At 44.6% G+C, this 18,850-nt stretch overlaps 1 protein-coding gene across 9 annotated transcripts in view; it reads right to left on the reverse strand.

Annotated features, from left to right (window-relative positions):
* The window catches only part of dmd (dystrophin), a 1,595,363-nt gene that overhangs the window by 964,227 nt on the left and 612,286 nt on the right, over nt 1–18,850 (reverse strand). For 8 of the 9 annotated variants that reach the window (XM_078408870.1, XM_078408878.1, XM_078408876.1 and 5 more), the window contains exons 30-32: nt 14,883–15,011; nt 4,854–5,027; nt 515–670 (exon numbers count right to left, since the gene is read on the reverse strand). In XM_078408870.1, coding sequence (XP_078264996.1) covers nt 515–670; nt 4,854–5,027; nt 14,883–15,011 — 459 coding nt within the window. The remainder of the gene's footprint in view (nt 1–514; nt 671–4,853; nt 5,028–14,882; nt 15,012–18,850) is intronic. The other variant, XM_078408877.1, reaches the window with a different exon arrangement.

Genomic DNA, 18,850 nt, shown 5'->3' on the forward strand with positions numbered 1-18,850 from the left:
AGATACAGCATGGAAACAGGCCTTTTGGCCCACCGGGTCCATGCTGACCATCGATCACCCGTTCACATGCTACGTTATCCCTCTTTTGCAAGGGTAATGGGACAAAGGCGGGTGAATGGGGTTGAGAGGAAAAGATAGATAGGTCAGCCATGATTGAATGGCGGAGTAGATTTGATGGACCGAATGGCCTAATTCTGCTCCGATAACATGAACTTATGCATCCTGCACATTTACAGAAGCCAATCAACCTACTAACCTGCAGGTCTTTGGAATGTGGGGGGAAACCTGAACACCCAGAGAAAATCCACGCGGTCACAGGGAGAACGTACAACCTCCGCACAGACAGAACCTAAGATCATGATCGTACCTGGGTCTCTGGTGCGATGAGGCAGCAACTCCACCGCTGTGCCACCCAAGAACATAAACAGAATAAAGATCCTGAAGATCTGGGGTTGCATAGCATTCACATTCACACAATCAATTGCACAGCAGGATAATGCACTGAATCGCTGACCTGAGATCCAAGGTCATTGTACTGCATCTTCAGGGCAGTCACTCTCTCATCCAGTTCTTTCGGATTCTCTGTTTGCTGCTTCTGTACAACTTGACGTCCAGTTTTAATCACCGTTTCCACATCAGACTTCACTTCGCTCAGACTCTTATATAATTTCTATAAATTGGAAATAATATATTCAGGCATCATCATACTCTCAGTGGGTGTTGCATTAATAAAATGCTGGCAAAGCCCATGGCATGCTGTCTTATTAAGCAGTTATTGTAAAATCAACTCATTTTTATTATTAGGTTCAATCAAATTCTGTGGGTTTGGAAGACAAATCCACTTTTTATAAGAATTAACTGTAAATTGACTTCAGGTTTTAGCTCATTTAATTACTGAGGTTGACAATGTATAGAAATACTTTGGTCGAAGGTGGACACAAAATGCTAGGGTAACTCAGTGTGACAGGCAGCATCTCTGGAGAGAAGGAATGGGTGACGTTTTGGGTCAACTTCAGTCTGAAGAAGGGTCTAGACCTGAAACGTCACCCATTCCTGCTAACCAGAGATGCTGCCTGTCCCACTGAGTTACTCCAGCATTTTGTGTATATTTTTGGTGTAAACCAGCATCTGCAGTTCCTTCCTACACAAAATACTTTGGACGTATGTTTGAATACCAATGTTATGCTACACTTGTTTTGCTCAAGAACTAACTCACTGGAAAACTTCCCATTGAAATAGGACCCTCGTTATATTCATTTATATGAAACTAAGAAAAAGTAGTATGAGCGGGTCATTCAGTCCCTTGCATCTACTTTGCCTTTCAATAAGATAATGGTGAACTTTTATCGGTGTCACTTTCCCATATATATATGATGGAAGTGAAACACAGATTAACCAGATTATCCCAAGAGTAGGAGGGTTTGCCCAATGCTGAGAGAGTTCAGAAGAATGAGGGGTATATTTGAATGAAATATACAACATTTTGGTGGGTCTCATCACGGCAATCTCTCCTGATTTAGTATCGGGGATCACACTCTTAAAGTGAGTCGATAGCATTTCAAGGCAGAGATGAGGAGACATTTCCTCTTCTTGAGGTTGAGAAGTGTAAGAAGGATGAGGGGGAAACCTCATTGAAACCTACCGAATGGCGAAAGGCCTGGATAGAGTGGATGTGGAGAGGATGTTTCCACTAGTGGGAGAGTCGAGGACCAGAGGTCACAGCCTCAAAATAAAGGGAAGTACCTTTAGAAAGGGGATGAGGAGGAATTTCTTTAGTCAGAGGGTGGTGAGTCTGTGGAATTCATTGTCACAGAGGGCTGTGGAGGCCGTCAATGGATATTTTTACGGCAGAGATTATCAGATTCTTGATTAGTAAGGGTGTCAGGGGTTATGGGGAGAAGGCAGAAGAATGGGGTTGAGAGGGAAGGATAGATCAGCCATGACTGAATCACAGAGTAGGTTTGATGGGCCGAATGGCCAAATTCTGCTCCTAGAACTTATGAATTTATGTCTTTGGAATTCTCAGCACAATAATGCTGTGGAGGCTCGTTAACATCTATTCAAGAGAAAGATTGATTTTTCTTCATTGAGGGAATAAAAAATTATGGGATTCGTGTAGAAAACCTTCACGACGGTTGGTGATCTCATTGAATGGCTGTGGGACCACAAGTGACTGAAAGGCCCATCATTCCTTCTATTTCTTTCACACTTCTATTCTTATATTTTCTTATGCCATAGAAAAGAGACCATCCAGCCTATCGCATGTGGTGTGGCAAATTGGATTAGTAAATTGGATTAGCAAATTGGATTAGTAAATATGCAGATGATACTAAGATAGGTGGAGTAGTTGATAGTGAGGTAGATTTTCAAAGTCTACAGAGAGACTTGGGCCTTTTGGAAGGGTGGGCTGAAAGATGGCAGATGGAGTTTAATGCTGATAAGTGTGAGGTGCTGCATTTTGGTAGGACAAATCAAAATAGGACGTACAGGGTAAATGGTAGGGAATTGAGGAATGCAGTGGAACAGAGGGATCTGGGAATAACTGTGCATTGTTCCCTGAAGGTGGAATCTCATGTGGATAGGGTGGTGAAGAAGGCGTTTGGTATGCTTGCCTTTATAAATCAGAGCATCGAGTATAGAAGTTGGGATGTAATGTTGAAATTGTACAGGGCATTGGTGAGGCCAAATCTGGAGTATGGTGTGCAGTTCTGGTCGCCAAATTATAGGAAGGATGTCGACAAAATGGAGAGGGTACAGAGGAGATTTACTAGAATGTTGCCTGGGTTTCAGCACTTAGGCTACAGAGAGAGGTTGAACAGGTTGGGTCTTTATTCTTTGGAGCGTAGAAGGTTGAGGGGGGACTTGATAGAGGTTTTTTAAATTTTGAGAGGGACGGACAGAGTTGACGTGGGTAGGCTTTTCCCTTTGAGAGTGGGGAAGATTCCAACAAGGGGACATAGCTTCAGAATTGAGGGACAAAGGTTTAGGGGTAACATGAGGGGGAACTTCTTTACTCAGAGGGTTGTGGCTGTATGGAATGGGCTTCCGGTGGAAGTGGTGGAGGCTGGCTCGATTTTATTATTTAAGAGTAAATTGGATAGGTATATGGATAGGAGGGGATTGGAGGGTTATGGTCTGAGTGCAGGTAGATGAGACTAGGTCAGGGAGAATGGTCGGCGTGGACTGGTAGGGCCAGACAGGCCTGTTTCCATGCTGTAGTTGTTATATGTTATATGTTATATGTATGCTGGTTTTCAGAGCACTTCCATCAGTCACGTCTCCGATCTATTTTCCCGTGGTCTCTTGCCTCTCAGGTGCCTTCTAATTCCCCAGCCAACCACCTGCACTTGGGCCAATTCAGACCATAGTCAACTAACCCCAAACGGGAATGTGGGTAGAAGTCAAAAAACACTGGAGGAAACCCGCATCCTCACAGAGAGACAGTGTTAATGCCAGAGACACCTCCTGAAGTGACGATTAAAGTGGGGTTGCAGAAGCTGTGAGGCAGTAGCACGCCACTCTGCCAACTCCACACCCCAACTTTCTGTATGATCCAACACTCTCCCCTTCCCTTTCCTTAATACACTCAGCCACTGGGAATTATTTTAAGTATATTCAACTAAAGGTCCCAATCCCAAAACGTTACCTTTCCATATCCTGCAGGAATGCTGTCTGACCCACTGAGTTACCTCAGCACTATGTGTGTTTCCTCCACTACCTAAATAGATGTTGTCGGACAACAAATTTCCATGTCTTGTGACAATTTAAATCTGCACATTTTAGTGAACTTGACGATGAAATCCCAGCCACGTTTCAGTTATCAAAGTTCACAGTACAACGTTGATTTACAAAAAAAGAGGTTTGCTCTGATGTGGGTGAAATTTCCACTGTTATAATGTTTATAATTTTAAGGAACTCTAATTTAGAAGCTAGTGTAATAAAGGAAATAATTCTTGACCTTTTATAAACAGGTTAATAGTTTTGTGAAGCTGCATGGGAAAGCCATTGAACCAATTTGTATTAATAGTCCTTCGTAATAATGATATACATATCCAGGGAATTATTGTATATAATTAGCCAGGATGTTGAGATTTTGAAATATTATAACAGGGCTGATTTGGTAAATATAATTGCCTCAGACTATTCCAAAAGGTTCTTCCATTGCATACTAAGTTTGCTGTTTGTCAATTAATTTTCTTTATTATAGTCAATTATCAATTATTCAGTTTCTTTCACCGCCAAAAAGAATTTCAGCACTTGTTACTTATTTAATCATCTTGGAACTGATTAACATAATGCCGACTGTGATTAAATCAGCTTTTTATTGGATCAGCAGGTACAAATCTATTGTCAAAAGAAATACAGCCAGGGGATAAAACACAGGATCCATCTGCACTCATGCAGAAACAAAGAACTGCAGGTGCTGCCGTTTACCAAAGATAGACACAAAGTGCTGGAGTAACCCAGTGGGTCAGGCAGCATCTCTGGGGAAGAAGGATGGTGACATTTTGAGTTGGGACCCTTCTTCAGACTGAAGAAGGATTTCCGACCCGAAACATCATCCATCCTTTTTCTCCAGAGACTCTGCCTGACCCACAGAGTTACTCCAGCACTTTGTGTCCATCTGCGCTAATCACCAGTCCTTCCTCTACACTGATCCCATTTTATGCTCCACCTGTAGTTACCATCTCCACCCAGTTTTGAAGAAGGGTTCGCAACCCAGAGCATTGCTTATCGATGTTCTCCAGTGACGATGTTTGGCCCGCTGAGTTACTTCAGCACTTTATATCAAATAGAACGTTTTTGGCATTCAATGGACTTCAAAGTCTTGGGAAATAAATATAAACAGGTACCATGCAATGATCCAGCTGGTTCTGAACGTATTCTGGCTCCACACTGCTCGTCTCCAAGAGGTGTAGTTCCGATTTCACCTCATCTAGGAGTCTTTTGCACTCCAACAGGTGCTGCTCAAAATTTGCAGGCTTCTGGAACAATCTGAACTTGGTGGAAACATCCTGCAGCTTTCTCTGGGGATCAAAACAGAAGGGCAGCACAAACGAAAACATAAGAGTTGAACAAATTTCCAACTGAGAATCAGCAGCTGAAATAACTCCTCTCCATCTGCTTGAGCAGAACATCCACAGGAAAAAAAGATATTTTAAAAAGTTGGTAGGAGAGGACCCTGTGGATTTCTGTCACCCACGACATCACACTTTTCAAATACATTAAGAGAATAGTTGTCAAGTCTCGAACTTATATAGGGAAACACGAAAAAAGTTCCAAAACAAAACAGAAGAGATGTTGTGACAGAGAGCAAAGGAAAGAGGGAAAGAGAGAGAGCCTTAAGGAGAGTGAGTGAGAGTCAGAGAGGTAGTGAGATTCATAGAGAGGTGACCACAAATCAAGGGGGGTTTGTCATGGACAGAGAGAGAGGGGGTTATGGACTGTGTGAGAGAGAGAGGGCATCGGAGTGTGTGAGAGTGTGGGCGCAAGGGTGGGGGTCGACGTGAGGGTGGGAGAGAGGAGTGGGGTCACAGACAGAGAGAGAGGGTCAAACAGAGGAGGTTATGGACTGTGTGTGAGAGAGAGGCGGTCAGAGCAGGTGAGGGTGTGGGGGTGAGGGTGTGGGGGTGAGGGTGAGAGAGAGTGGATCAGAAATGGGGAAATGCATAGACGCCAAAAAACAGAGGGACTAGGACAACATGGAACCAAAAACGTGGAGCACAGTAACGGTAGAGAGGTGCGATGAAGGGACACCCAATAAGTTAGAGGTAAAAACCATGTCAGAACTAGTTTTATTTTTGAGTCCATAGATTATGTTCCATTTTAATCTACTGGTATTGGCCACAATGGAGCACCATGAACCACAACAAAGACCGAAACAATGGACAAATGATGGTTTACATGACAAATATAACACAAGCTACCCTTTTATTCATTATAAATACAAAGCATCAAATGAAAAAAATGGGGTGTCTGCCATGATTCTGAAAACTATTTGAACAGCCGATATTTGCTTCTGTTTCAGGGGAGGGGGGACAGATCAACAACACAGAGGTTTTACGTATCAATTCAAAGATCAATTAAAGATCAAAATAGGAACAATTGCATTTAAATTTAAATTGTGTACCATTTCAGTCTCTTCAGATGAAACTGCAGCGAGTTCAAAGAATCCAAGGAAAGTGTGATTTATTTTATGTGTATTAGGGACCCTGCTCAGGGAAAGATATAAATGTTGCAGAAAGATTGCAGGCAGTCGGATCGAGTCACAAGTCAGGCTGAGTTTAAAAAAGCAACGCTCTGCTTGTGGGGAGCACAAAGCCACACAGAACAGTCGTGGAAGAATGCGGTCACTCCAAAGATCATAAAGAATACTGCGCCTGATTTTAAATTCTAATTTTGTTAGAACCCCAGTGGCAGACCCGCTCGTAAGATTTATCAAATGCCCAAGTTTTCACAGAAGACTGTGTAAAAAAAAAATCCATAATAATTATTCCTTTATTGTTAACCTTGGCATTCATAATCAGAACATGTATATTTACTGGAATGGGATATTTAAACAGCGCTGCACGCTGCTTTTTAACGAAGCAATATCATGGTGGTGATGGCTGTTACGAGCAGATTAATACATTTTCCTGTTTAATATTGTCTCTTCTGGGTGCCAATCAGCCTTTGAAGCAGTAAAGAAGCAGTTAAGATACCCAAGAGCCAGTTTTTACTGCAAAATAAACTCATGAAATTGCCTCCATTCATCTATGGGAAGATCCGATCGCAAGTTCCGCATCAGAGCAATAAAGCAGCACAGAACCAGGATGGAACATGAGCCTACATGTTGTTTGCTGTGTTGTTACTTTCTCCTAGTTAACAATGAGATATTCTACATTTTCCATGATCCTCATCCCCTTTGTCTTGTTTCACACCTTAAATTTCCTTATCTCTGTATCTCCCTCTCCCCCCCCCGATTCAGTCTGAAGAAGGGTCTCATCCTGAAATGTCACCCATTCCTTCTATCCAGAGATGCTGCCTGACCCACTGAATCACTCCAGCAATTTGTGACTATCTTATGATATATAAGCTGATCTTTAGGACTCTAAAACTGCACCATGAGTACTTGCATACATGGACAAATCAGTTTTCCATGTACATTTGCCTGCTTTCCAAAAAATTGTTTGCCAGGTCAAATTAAAAACTTGAATGCCTCAGATCAAAAAGGTGTGCGTATATTTGAACTAAGTGGGAATTCCAATCTATCCATTGGAACAAATGATGGCAGACAAAAATATGGCAGTCTTCCTGTGTTCACAAGTAATTAAATCAACCTACAAACAGGGAAAGGAAAATTTGAAATCACTTCTTTATAACTTCTTTATAATGAGGAGGCCTTCAGCTTTTATTCCATTTCACATGTGGCCCAGTAGAACAAGCATTAATTTTGATGTTTACTTGCAAGTTGAATATTAAGAATTAACATTGCAATTTGCAGAAACATAGTAACATAGAAAATAGGTGCAGGAGGCCATTTGGCCCTTCGATCCAGCACCACCATTCATTGTGATCATGGCTGATCATCCACAATCAGTAACCTGTGCCTGCCTTCTCCCCATATCCCTTGATTCCACTAGCCCCTAGAGCTCTATCTAATTATCTTTTAAATTCATCCAGTGAATTGGCCTCCACTGCCTTCTGTGGCAGAGAATTCCACAAATTCACAACTCTCTGGGTGAAAAAGTTGCTTCTCACCTCAGTTTTAAATGGCCTCCCCTTCATTCTTAAACTGTGGCCCCTGATTCTGGACTCCACCAACATTGGGAACATTTTTCCTGCATCTGGCTTGTCTAGTCCTTTTTTTCTTTACACGCTAATTTTTAAAAAAAACATCAGATTCCTACTTTTTGGATCTAACAGAAGAGTAGAGCCCCATGTTTGCATTTCATAGCTCTCAGACATAGTAGCTCAATTGTTAAAATGAAACCAGCCAATTCTATATATTCATAATACACTTCATTATTCATGTGACTTATGTTTATTTAGAAGCAGTTTATACATTTTAATGGTGCTCAGCACTGTGTGGGAACCATTAGTTTGCTGCCCAAGATATCAATCAGAAGTCTTTTGTGGCCAATTTACAAAAAAAAATTAGCATACAAAATGATCTACTCAGCATTATTGAAATGACAAGCACAGGAAGGCAACTGGTGAATACGAAAAGTTTGCACTGCATCTTTCAATTTCATGTCTGCCATTGAGACATCTTGGACATTACTCATCTGTAAACCATGAAATCACTAGAGAACTGCACAGAGAAATAGGTCTCTCACTTACATCAGACTGTGACTGATTTTCAATTTGAAGTGATCATGATAAAAAGCCTAATATCGGCGAAACCAAACGCAGGCTCGGCGATCGTTTCGCTCAACACCTTCGCTCAGTCCGCCTTAACCAAACTGATCTCCCGGTGGCTGAGCACTTCAACTCCCCCTCCCACTCCCAGTCTGACCTTTCTGTCATGGGCCTCCTCCAGTGTGTGGAACATTACCCACAGATTGCTTTTTAAGCCCAAATCCCAAGCAAGAACTTATGTAGATTCGGAGGCAATAACCAGTTATCCCTTCACGTGAAGCTGCTACAGCAGTCTGTAGATGTGGATCCCCGGTGAATAAATGTAACAGTTTAGGTAGTAACAGGAGAAATTCTCATCTATTGCATCCGCTGCTCTAGATGTCAACTTATTTACATTGGCGAAACCAAGCGCAGGCCCGGCGATCGCTTCGCTCAACACCCGCGCTCGATCCGCATTGACCAATCTGATCTCCCGGTGGCCGAACACTTCAACTCCCCCTCCCATTCCCAGTCTGACCTTTCTGTCATGGGCCTCCTCCAGTGCCATAGTGAGGCCCACCGGAAATTGGAGGAACAGCACCTCATATTTCGCCTGGGCAGTTTGTAGCCCAGCGGTATGAACATCGACTTCTCCAACTTTAGATAGTTCCTCTGTCCCTCCCTTCCCCTCCTCCTTCCCAGATCTCCCTCTATCTTCCTGTCTCCACCTATATCCTTCCTTTGTCCCGCCCCCCTGACATCAGTCTGAAGAAGGGTCTCGACCTGAAACGTCACCCATTCCTTCTCTCCTGAGATGCTGCCTGACCTGCTGAGTTACTCCAGCATTTTGTGAAATAAATACCTTCGATTTGTACCAGCATCTGCAGTTATTTTCTTTCACTATGATAAAAAGCCTAAGACTTCACATTTTCACACCAAGTAATCACAAGACATTTTGGATTATACAGAAAGTTTCTAATTTTTCATGCATTACTTTCCACATTTACAAATAATCTTCCTTGTATTCTCTCAGACAAATATCTTAATTTATTTATTTAGTTTAGTTTAGAGATACAGCGCAGAAACAGGCTCTACTGCCCACCGTGTCCGCACCGACTTGCGATCGCCGCACATTAACACTATCCTACCCACACTGGGGACAATTAACACACTAACCAGGCCAATTAAACCACAAACCTTTACATCTTTGCAGTGTGGGAGGAAACTAAAGATTTCGGAGAAAATAAACGCGGTCACGGGAGTAAAGACAGCACCCATAGTCGGGATCGAACCTGGGTCTCTGGCGCTGCAAGCTCTGTAAGGCAGCAACTCTACTGCTGTGCCACTGTGCTGCCATTACTGTACATAAACTGTAATTTGTCAAATAGGCTGTAATAAACAATGACTTGCATTTACATAGTGCCCATGAGAAAGATGGGCAAAGACGCCTCACAGAGCTTGGTTTGACCACATTCAACACACAGGGATAGGATGGAATATTAGACCGGCAAATTAAATACAGGATAGAGAGCAAAGTGCCTGAAAATGTGAATGAGAGAATTCTACACCTTTGGGCCAAAACAGCTGAAGATCGAGCAACCTATATCTGGAAGATGGAAATCGGTGACAGTCAGGAGACCAGAATTGGAGAAGCACAGAAAACAGTAGCATTGCAGCTGATGGCTTGCAAAACAATTTTTATATTAAATCAGGTGAACGCAAGGATAAATATTTTTAAATGTAGCTGTTAGCTTACTGGGTTTCACTCAGGGAAGTGTCTTTACAGGATTGAAAGTAGATTATCACAAAGTAGTGGATGAGTCCGAATACATGAGTCATGGGCGGCACGGTGGCGCAGCGGTAGAGTTGCTGCCTTACAGCGAATGCAGCGCCGGAGACTCAGGTTCCATCCTGACTACGGGCGCCATCTGTACGGAGTTTGTACATTCTCCCCGTGACCTGCGTGGGTTTTCTCCCAGATCTTCGGTTTCCTCCCACACTCCAAAAGACGTACAAATTGTCCCTAGTGTGTGCAGGATAGTGTTAATGTGCGGGGATCGCTGGGCGGCGCGGACTTGTTGGGCCGAAGGGGCTGTTTCCGCGCTGTATCTCTAAATCTAAAAAAAACCTAGCAGGATATCATCAATGGAGTGCCATAAGATCTGGTCTATAATTTCCTATCTGAATTAGTAACTTGCAGGAGGGCAGAGTGTAAGGTATCCGAGTTGGTTGATGACAAAAATATAGATGGGAGTACATGCTGCAATGAACACACTTGGACCCTGCAAGAAGATATCGGGAGGTGAATTACGAGTAGGTAAAGATGAACAAATGGGAGTTTAACACTGGAAAGTGTGAGGAGGAATCAAAAGATAGATCATTACAAATGAGTTTCCAGATGTCCTTATGCATTAAGTGCAAAAAGTAAACATGCAAATAGAGGAAGTAGTTAGGAATGCAAATCACATTTCCATCTTTATTGCAGGAAGGTGGAAGTTTAGAAATAGGGAAGCGTTATTGGGACATGGTGCTGGTGAGGCCACACATGGAGCACTGTGCACCGTTTTGGTCAGGTTATTTCAGAAAGGGTATGTTGGCAAGAGAGACGGCCAGTGGAGATTTACGCAGCTAATTTGTGGAATGTGAGGTTATCGTTTCACAAATGGAGAGAAAAGTTAAATGTGTATTCTTTGTTCAGAAGTATGAGGAATGATGATTAGATCACATTAATTCTAAGGGAGCGTGGTAGGATGGATATCGAGATGGATTCACTAATGGGAGAATTTCAAAGGAGGGGACGGTGATCAGACGGGCCACAAGAGTACTGGAGGTCCGTCCGCCGCCGAGAACAAAGGGGGTCCCGCAGTGGGGGGGTGCAGAGAACAAAGGGGGTCCTGCAGTGGGGGGCTGCAGAGAACAAAGGGGGTCCCGCAGTGGGGGGGTGCAGAGAACAAAGGGGGTCCTGCAGTGGGGGGGTGCAGAGAACAAAGGGGGTCCCGCAGTGGGGGGGTGCAGAGAACAAAGGGGGTCCCGCAGTGGGGGGCTTCAGAGAACAAAGGGGGTCCCACAGTGGGGGGCTGCAGTGGGGGGCCGCAGAGAACAAAGGGGGACCCGCAGTGGGGGGCCGCAGAGAACAAAGGGGGACCTGCAGTGGGGGGGACCCGCAGTGTGGGGGGCTGCAGAGAACAAAGGGGGTTCCGCAGTGGGGGGCTGCAGTAGGGGGCCGCAGTGGGGGGCCGCAGAGAACAAAGGGACACACCCGCAGTGGGGGGCTGCAGTGGGGGGCTGCAGAGAACAATGGGACACCCGCAGTGGGGGGCTGCAGTGGGGGGCCGCAGAGAACAAAGGGACACACCCGCAGTGGGGGGCTGCAGTGGGGGGCTGCAGAGAACAATGGGACACCCGCAGTGGGGGGCTGCAGTGGGGGGCTGCAGAGAACAATGGGACACCCGCAGTGGGGGGCCGCAGTGGGGGGCTGCAGAGAACAAAGGGACACACCCGCAGTGGGGGGCTGCAGAGAACAATGGGACACCCGCAGTGGGGGGCCGCAGTGGGGGGCTGCAGAGAACAAAGGGAGACACCCGCAGTGGGGGGCCGCAGAGAACAAAGGGGGACCTGCAGTGGGGGGCTGCAGTGGGGGGCCGCAGAGAACAAAGGGAGACACCCGCAGTGGGGGGCTGCAGAGAACAATGGGGGACCCGCAGTGGGGGGGTGCAGTGGGGGGCCGCAGTGGGGGGCTGCAGAGAACAAAGGGGGATCATTGGGGACGGTTGTAACTTTGTCAACGCCCTTTATGTGGCGGCTCTTTGCATACCGTGGATTATCCCAGATGATAATAACGGATCATTGTTCAGAGTTAGAAAGTGGGCAGTCATTTAAAACCAAGGTATCAAAGAATTTCTTCTCACAGAGGGTGAAGAATCTCAGGAATTCCCTACCCTGTTGGCTTGTGAGGCGAGGTGACTGGAGGTGTTTAAAGAAAGAATAGCTACATTTTTTGAAAGATCAGGGAGGTGAGGGCAAATTGGGAATTGAATAGAGGAGTTGACGTCTCTGGGAGATCAGATATAATCGTACTGAATGATGAGGCAGGCCTGAGGGGCTGGCTGGCCTATTCCAGCACCTATCAAGGTATCGTCACATGTACCAATTAAGGTACAGTGAAATTTGAGTTACCATCTGGTATTCTCATGTCAGAAAGGAGAGATGAGATGGGCGAGTGGAACTTAGTGTGAGTCACGATGTCATCAGATCCTCCCAGGTGGCACGTGTTGGCAATGCACTTTTTCCAAGGGGGCTGCTGCCTTCAAGGAGGTACGCGGATACCGGCGGTGGGCTTGAGCCATGCTGTCCTGGAGAGGATGCTCAGCTTCTACCGGGACCTGCTGAGAGTCGGGAACTTGGTTGCCGTTGACCGGGGTTCCCCCTGCTGGCGGAGGGCGACGGCCCAGTCATGAGAGCGGCCGGCCCTTGTCCCAGCCCACAGGGTGTTGGGGGGGCTCAAACTTGAGGAGTATTCGCTGCTGAGCAAACCTCCGCTCAGCCAGAAGTACTCGTCGGACCCAGGCACCAAAATCCTTATCGGGAGCCGGTCCCACACAACCTGAGCCGCCCTTCCTCGACACCCTTCATCTCCCTCCGAGACGCAGGGAGGCGTGTCCTGTACCAGCTCCTCCTCCACACCCTGCACCTCCTCGCCCTGGTCCACCGTCCGGACAGAAAATAGCAGTCGGTGTTGCCTTCCGATCGCGAGATTCAGGAATCTTAGCAGGGATTCTGCCCCTCTCCATTGTGGACCTGGGGTGGAGGGTACTGCACCAAGGAGCCCCCTGAAACCTGTTTCTCTCGCGGTTCACAGACTCGCCAGCTGCCTGCCACTTTTGCAGGCTGGAAGAGTCTGTGTACCACGTGTACATGGAGTGTGTGAGTCTGTGTACCACGTGTACATGGAGTGTGTGAGTCTGTGTACCACGTGTACATGGAGTGTGTGAGGTTGCAGCCCCTGTTCCAATATCTAAAGGGGCTGCTCCTTGCCTTCTGGCTGCATTTCCCACCCACCATCCTCATCTTTGGGCACCCTGTGCGTGAGGGAGAGGGTAGGACTGAAGATGTCCTGGTTGGGTTGCTCCTGGGCCTGGCCAAGCTGAACATCCGTGAGTCACGGCGCCAGGCGGAAGAGGGCTCTGCCCGAGCCAGCTGCCTATCCGGGTAGTTTTAGAGAGGGACTAGGCACTGTCCACGGGCCCCCTGGGGGATTTCTGGGGCCGCTGGGCACGGTGGGGTGTGGAATGCATCCTTGACAAGGATGGGGAAATAGTCAATTAAGAATATTTGTTTTACTTGTACTATGGTGGTGGGCTTTGTTTTGAATTTTTTAGTATTGTATATATTTCACTGTACCTCAGGGTACACGTGACAATAAAAGACTATTGAACTATTATTGTAAATAATTGATTAATGATTTTTGGTTGATAAAATATGATATCATCAGTAGCCTTTTGGTTGTGTTTACGTTTCTGGACGTACAAGGCAGGGTGGGTGACCTTTGTAAGTCCTGAGTCAACAGATAAGAATAAAATATCTTACGTAACCAATTGACACGGTGGATTTTACTAGATGTTCATTTTTCTAAATGAGAGGACATAGAAAATGTTTGAAAATTAACAGCACCAAAGCAGTGCACACTTTTTTTTAGTGAGTTTCCAATGTCACAGGTTGACCTGCATGAACATAATGAGGAGATGTCCTGGTCAATCTCCTGTTTACAAAAGAGGTTAATACCATCACTGTTTTTCAACATGCCATTTTAGTGAATTGGATATTAAAAACTGTTACTTCATGCTACTGCTGTTTAGTTTAGTTTAGTTTAGTTTAGTTTAGTTTAGTTTAGTTTAGAGATACAGTGCGGAAACAGGCCCTTTCGGCCCACCGGGTCCAAACACATTAACACTATCCTACACCCACTAGGGACAATTTTTACATTTACCAAGCCAATTAACCTGTACGTCTTTGGAGTGTGGGAGCAAACCGAAGATCTCGGAGAAAACCCACGCAGGTCACGGGGAGAATGTACAAACTCCGTAAAAAACGGCACCCGTAGTCGGGATGGAACCTGGGTCTCCGGCGCTGCATTCACAGTAAGGCAGCAACTCTACTGCTGCTCCACCGTGCCGCCCTAAATGCTGTTGAAATGCTCATAGGTTTCAGTATGAACTAATTTGAGCAATGTCAACAAACTTGACACCAACATTTAGAGGGGACGCGCGGCAGAGGCCTTCCCAAGGTGCCGTGGCAAAAGGCTTGGCGGTCGGTGGTGCCCGCGCCTGAAGGCCCGTTGGACAGCGAAGACCACCTGAGGAGGTCGAGGGAGACGGCCTGTGGCTTACCGAGATCGGGAACTGCTCCTGTAAATTGAGCGCGTGGACGGATCGGACTTTGGACTTTGGATATGGCGGCAAAACATGGCGGCGCCCGTATGTGTAAATATGTAAAAAGAATTTCACTGTGCAGTTGTACATGTGACAAATTGAAACATTCGGGCGCTGGTAGATACTGAAAATCACCTGGGCTATGTCAATTTGGGACAGGACTCTCCCAGCAGACTTGCTCTGACCAACAGCATCTGGACCTTGGATTCTTCTCTTCATTTCTTCCAGACTGATCTCGTGACTAGTCAAATCAGACTGGATTTTCTGTGTAAAAATGAAATGGACATAAGTGGCAAGGTTATTTCCAGATGGGCAGTGGACCGTAGCAAAATAAATTAAGAAAATCAGAGAAGTTACGAAGAATGTGTATCCAATTTGGTCAATATCGCAAAAAAACAATACAGAAGAAGGCAGGCTGACAGAACATAACATCCATCCTAGAGTGAATTCTAGGTTATTTTGAGAACAGAAAAAAAAGACAGTTGCATTGCAAGAAATCTATGATGCAGCTCTGATTCAAGAAATAATTTAATTATCTTGCCAGCTCTCAATGCTCTCTTCATAACTCCAGCAGTTACACTATGGCTTAAAGAAACTCCAAAACAGATAGGACGTTCAATGGTGGACCTGCAAACACCATTGGTCCACCACGTCCACCAACCTCAGGGAACAGGAATATGCCAAATTACGCCTTACAATTTACTCACTGGAGAAGGTGAAGAAAGTCAAGTGTTTAATTGTCATATGTACCAAATGGAACAATGAGCAGCAACAGAGCAGGTCTGTAATCTATACTCAATAGATAACATCATAAATCAAACAAAAAGTTTAATAATTTTTTTTTAATCCAATATTAGTTCAAAACAAAACAAAATCCCAAAGTGCCAAGTGCAACCAAGACAGTTCATAATTTGGAGTTTAGTTGGTATTTGAAGTGTTGGTTGTTGAGCACACGCTGTTCCTGAACCTGGAGGTCATGTTTTGCAGACTCCAATACCTTCTTCCCAATGACAGGAGTGAAATAAAAGCATGGCTGGGATGGTGGAGGCTGAACCTTTGATTGTGGGGAGGTCAGTACCCATGATGGACCGGGCAGTGTCCATCACCTTTCATCATCTGCTTCAATGTAAAAGGTTTTAGTTGCATTCAACCGGCATTCTCTGCTGGCAGTGAATCTGAACCCAACCAGCAAGATAAATGAAGAGAGAGAGTCCCACAGCATTGGAGGCCTCTGGCAATTTAACTGAATTATTTGTTGAATAAGAGCAGCATTAAAAATGTATCTCAAGTTCAAAAACAGTTGTGTCTTGCACCAGTTCTTAAAAAATGGACCTGCCTCCGTAAGATCTTTCTGAGCCTTGGGCTTTTTCCAACCAATAAGGTTTTGAAATGTAAAGCCACTGTTGGAATATAGGTAAAGCAAAACCACCAGGTGCACAACAGATATCATATCATATCATATCATATATATACAGCGCGGAAACAGGCCTTTTCGGCCCACCAAGTCCGCGCCGCCCAGCGATCCCCGCACATTAACACTATCCGACACCCACTAGGGACAATTTTTACATTTACACAGTCAATTAACCTACATACCTGTACGTCTTTGGAGTTCATGAACTATCACGTGACAGCAACTGAATGATTTGTGCTAGCCATTTGATTGAGGGATAAATGGCTCCCCATCCCCCAGAGAATCCAGTACAAAATCCTCCTCATAACCTACAAAGCCCTCCATAACCTGGCCCCATCCTACCTGACCGACCTCCTCCACAGGCATACTCCCACCTGCACCCTCCGCTCTGCTGCTGCCAATCTCCTATCCCCCCACATCCGGACCAAACTCAGATCCTGGGGGGACAGGGCTTTCTCCATCGCTGCTCCCACCCTATGGAACTCACTACCCCAAACCGTTAGAGACTCCTCCACACTCACCACATTCAAAACATCACTGAAGTCTCACCTGTTCAGTACTGCCTTCAACCACTGAAGGTCACCTCACCTTCTGTCTCCTTTCTCTGTTCGTTTACTTATTTACTTATTTATCTATTTATGCATTTCCCTATGTTCTCTAAATCCCTGTAAAGCGTCTTTGAGTATATGAAAAGCGCTATATAAATGTAATGCATTATTATTATTATTATTATAAAGCTGACCAGAATACAGATGAATTCCTCAGATTTTCTTCAAAGTAATGCAAACCATCTTTAACACTCCTTCTGGAGGTTAGTTGTACAGCTGCATCAGTCAGAGTGCAAAGAAGCTGGCATTTATTTCACACTTCTAATACAAAGAAACATTCCAAAATACTTTACAGAATCGTAACAGACTAAAATTAACACCAAAGGTGATAGCGTTGGCTAAAAATGTACTCAATATTAACAGTTATTTCACAATAAGTTGGAGATGGACTGTCATAAGACCAACATAATAACATTCCAGACTCTGAAGTCTAAGTGTTGATGATAGGTTAGAGAGAAAAGGGGTTTGGAGTCACAGAAATCTAGAGCTAGACAGCGGAGTTTTCATCGGGCCTCAGGACAGGGGAGGTCACACAAATAGAAAAAGATGGGAACATAAGGAGATTTGAACATGAATTTTAAATTTGATGCACTAGTTGTCCAGGAACCATACATAGTACACAAGTCCAGAGGTAATAGATAAGTGCAATAAGTACAATAAGTCACAATGATTATATTTCTAAAAACCCTTTCAAAAAAAAGTCTTCCCAAAAAAGACTTGTCTATTTTGTTTGTTCCTGGGTGGTCTTACATTTTCCAACCTGATAACATGTGACCGAATCCAAAACACTGCTGCTTGTATCTTAACCTGTTCAATTACAAAATGTTTATTCCTGTCTTCGGGTTCTCCCACAGAAACCTCCTCTAACTAGGGTTGGGCAGCATTCAATTGCTTTGTCCTTAAGTTCTGAAATTTCCTAAAAATATCTACCCTTCTTTTTACTTCTACTTTACTTTAAAACCCACCACATTGACAAAACTCTCCTTGCACCACTGAGTACCAAGGTATTTTTTGGCTAAGTATCCTTTAATGCCTTGGGATAAAACATACACTGTTCTCCAGAAAATAAAAAAAAATACTGCAGGTGCTGAGAAGCTGAAATAAAAACAGAAATACTGGAAACACTCAGTAGATCAGGCAGCATCCGTGGAAAGAGAAACGGTTAATGTTTCAGGTCAAAGATCCTTCATTGGATCAATTCTTCTTGTTAAAGCAGCCAGATCATAATCTGGTCAGATCCATTTGATGGGTTTTTCCTAAAGGACCACATCTTCCCTCAATGACTTCAATGAAACCTGTGGCCATTATTACTATATATGGCTGGCACAGTGGTAGAGTTGCTGCCTTATAGCACCAGAGGCCTGGGTTCGATCCTGACTACAGGTGCTGTCTGTAGGGAGTTTATAGGTTCTCCCCGTGACCACATAGGTTTTCTCCGGGTGCTCCAGTTTCCTCCCACCTTCCAACGACGTGCATGTTTGTAGGTAAATTGCTTCTGTAAATTGTCCCGAATGTTTGAACTAGTGTACGGATGGTTGTTGGTCGGCATGGATTCAGTGGGCCAAAGTGCTTGTTTCTCTGCTGTATTTCTGAACAAAACTACTCCTGGCATGACAAAGACTGCATGGGTCAAATATATGACCACGTCAACATTCTCCACATTAACCCATTTAGAACTTAATTGTATGGATGATCCTCTTCCATCTGTCACCATGCCCTCTATATTTTGCACTGTTTCTGAAAGTTATACTTCAGACCTTCTCCTGATGATAATTTTCCCTCTTCTGATACCATCACCATGGCATCAGCTTTCAAATGCATGTCAAAGAACCTTAAGGCCAATGCCTGTGCTGGCCAAGCCACGGTCTGATATAAATCATGGATAAACCATAATTTTATTCAAAAGCACCAAAAACAAAAAAATCAGTTGTTTTCAGTGAATATCATTTCCATCATCTCTCTGCTGCTGGTCCCCCGGGGCTGTTCTCAGTGAGCTCATCATTGCTTTTTCCTGAAATAATATCATCTTAAGCATCCCACAAATCAATAAGAGCGCCTAAGTAACACTGTCTGCTTTCAAC

The sequence above is a fragment of the Rhinoraja longicauda genome, chromosome 12 (assembly GCF_053455715.1).
Source record: "Rhinoraja longicauda isolate Sanriku21f chromosome 12, sRhiLon1.1, whole genome shotgun sequence".
Taxonomy (NCBI): Eukaryota; Metazoa; Chordata; class Chondrichthyes; order Rajiformes; family Arhynchobatidae; genus Rhinoraja; species Rhinoraja longicauda.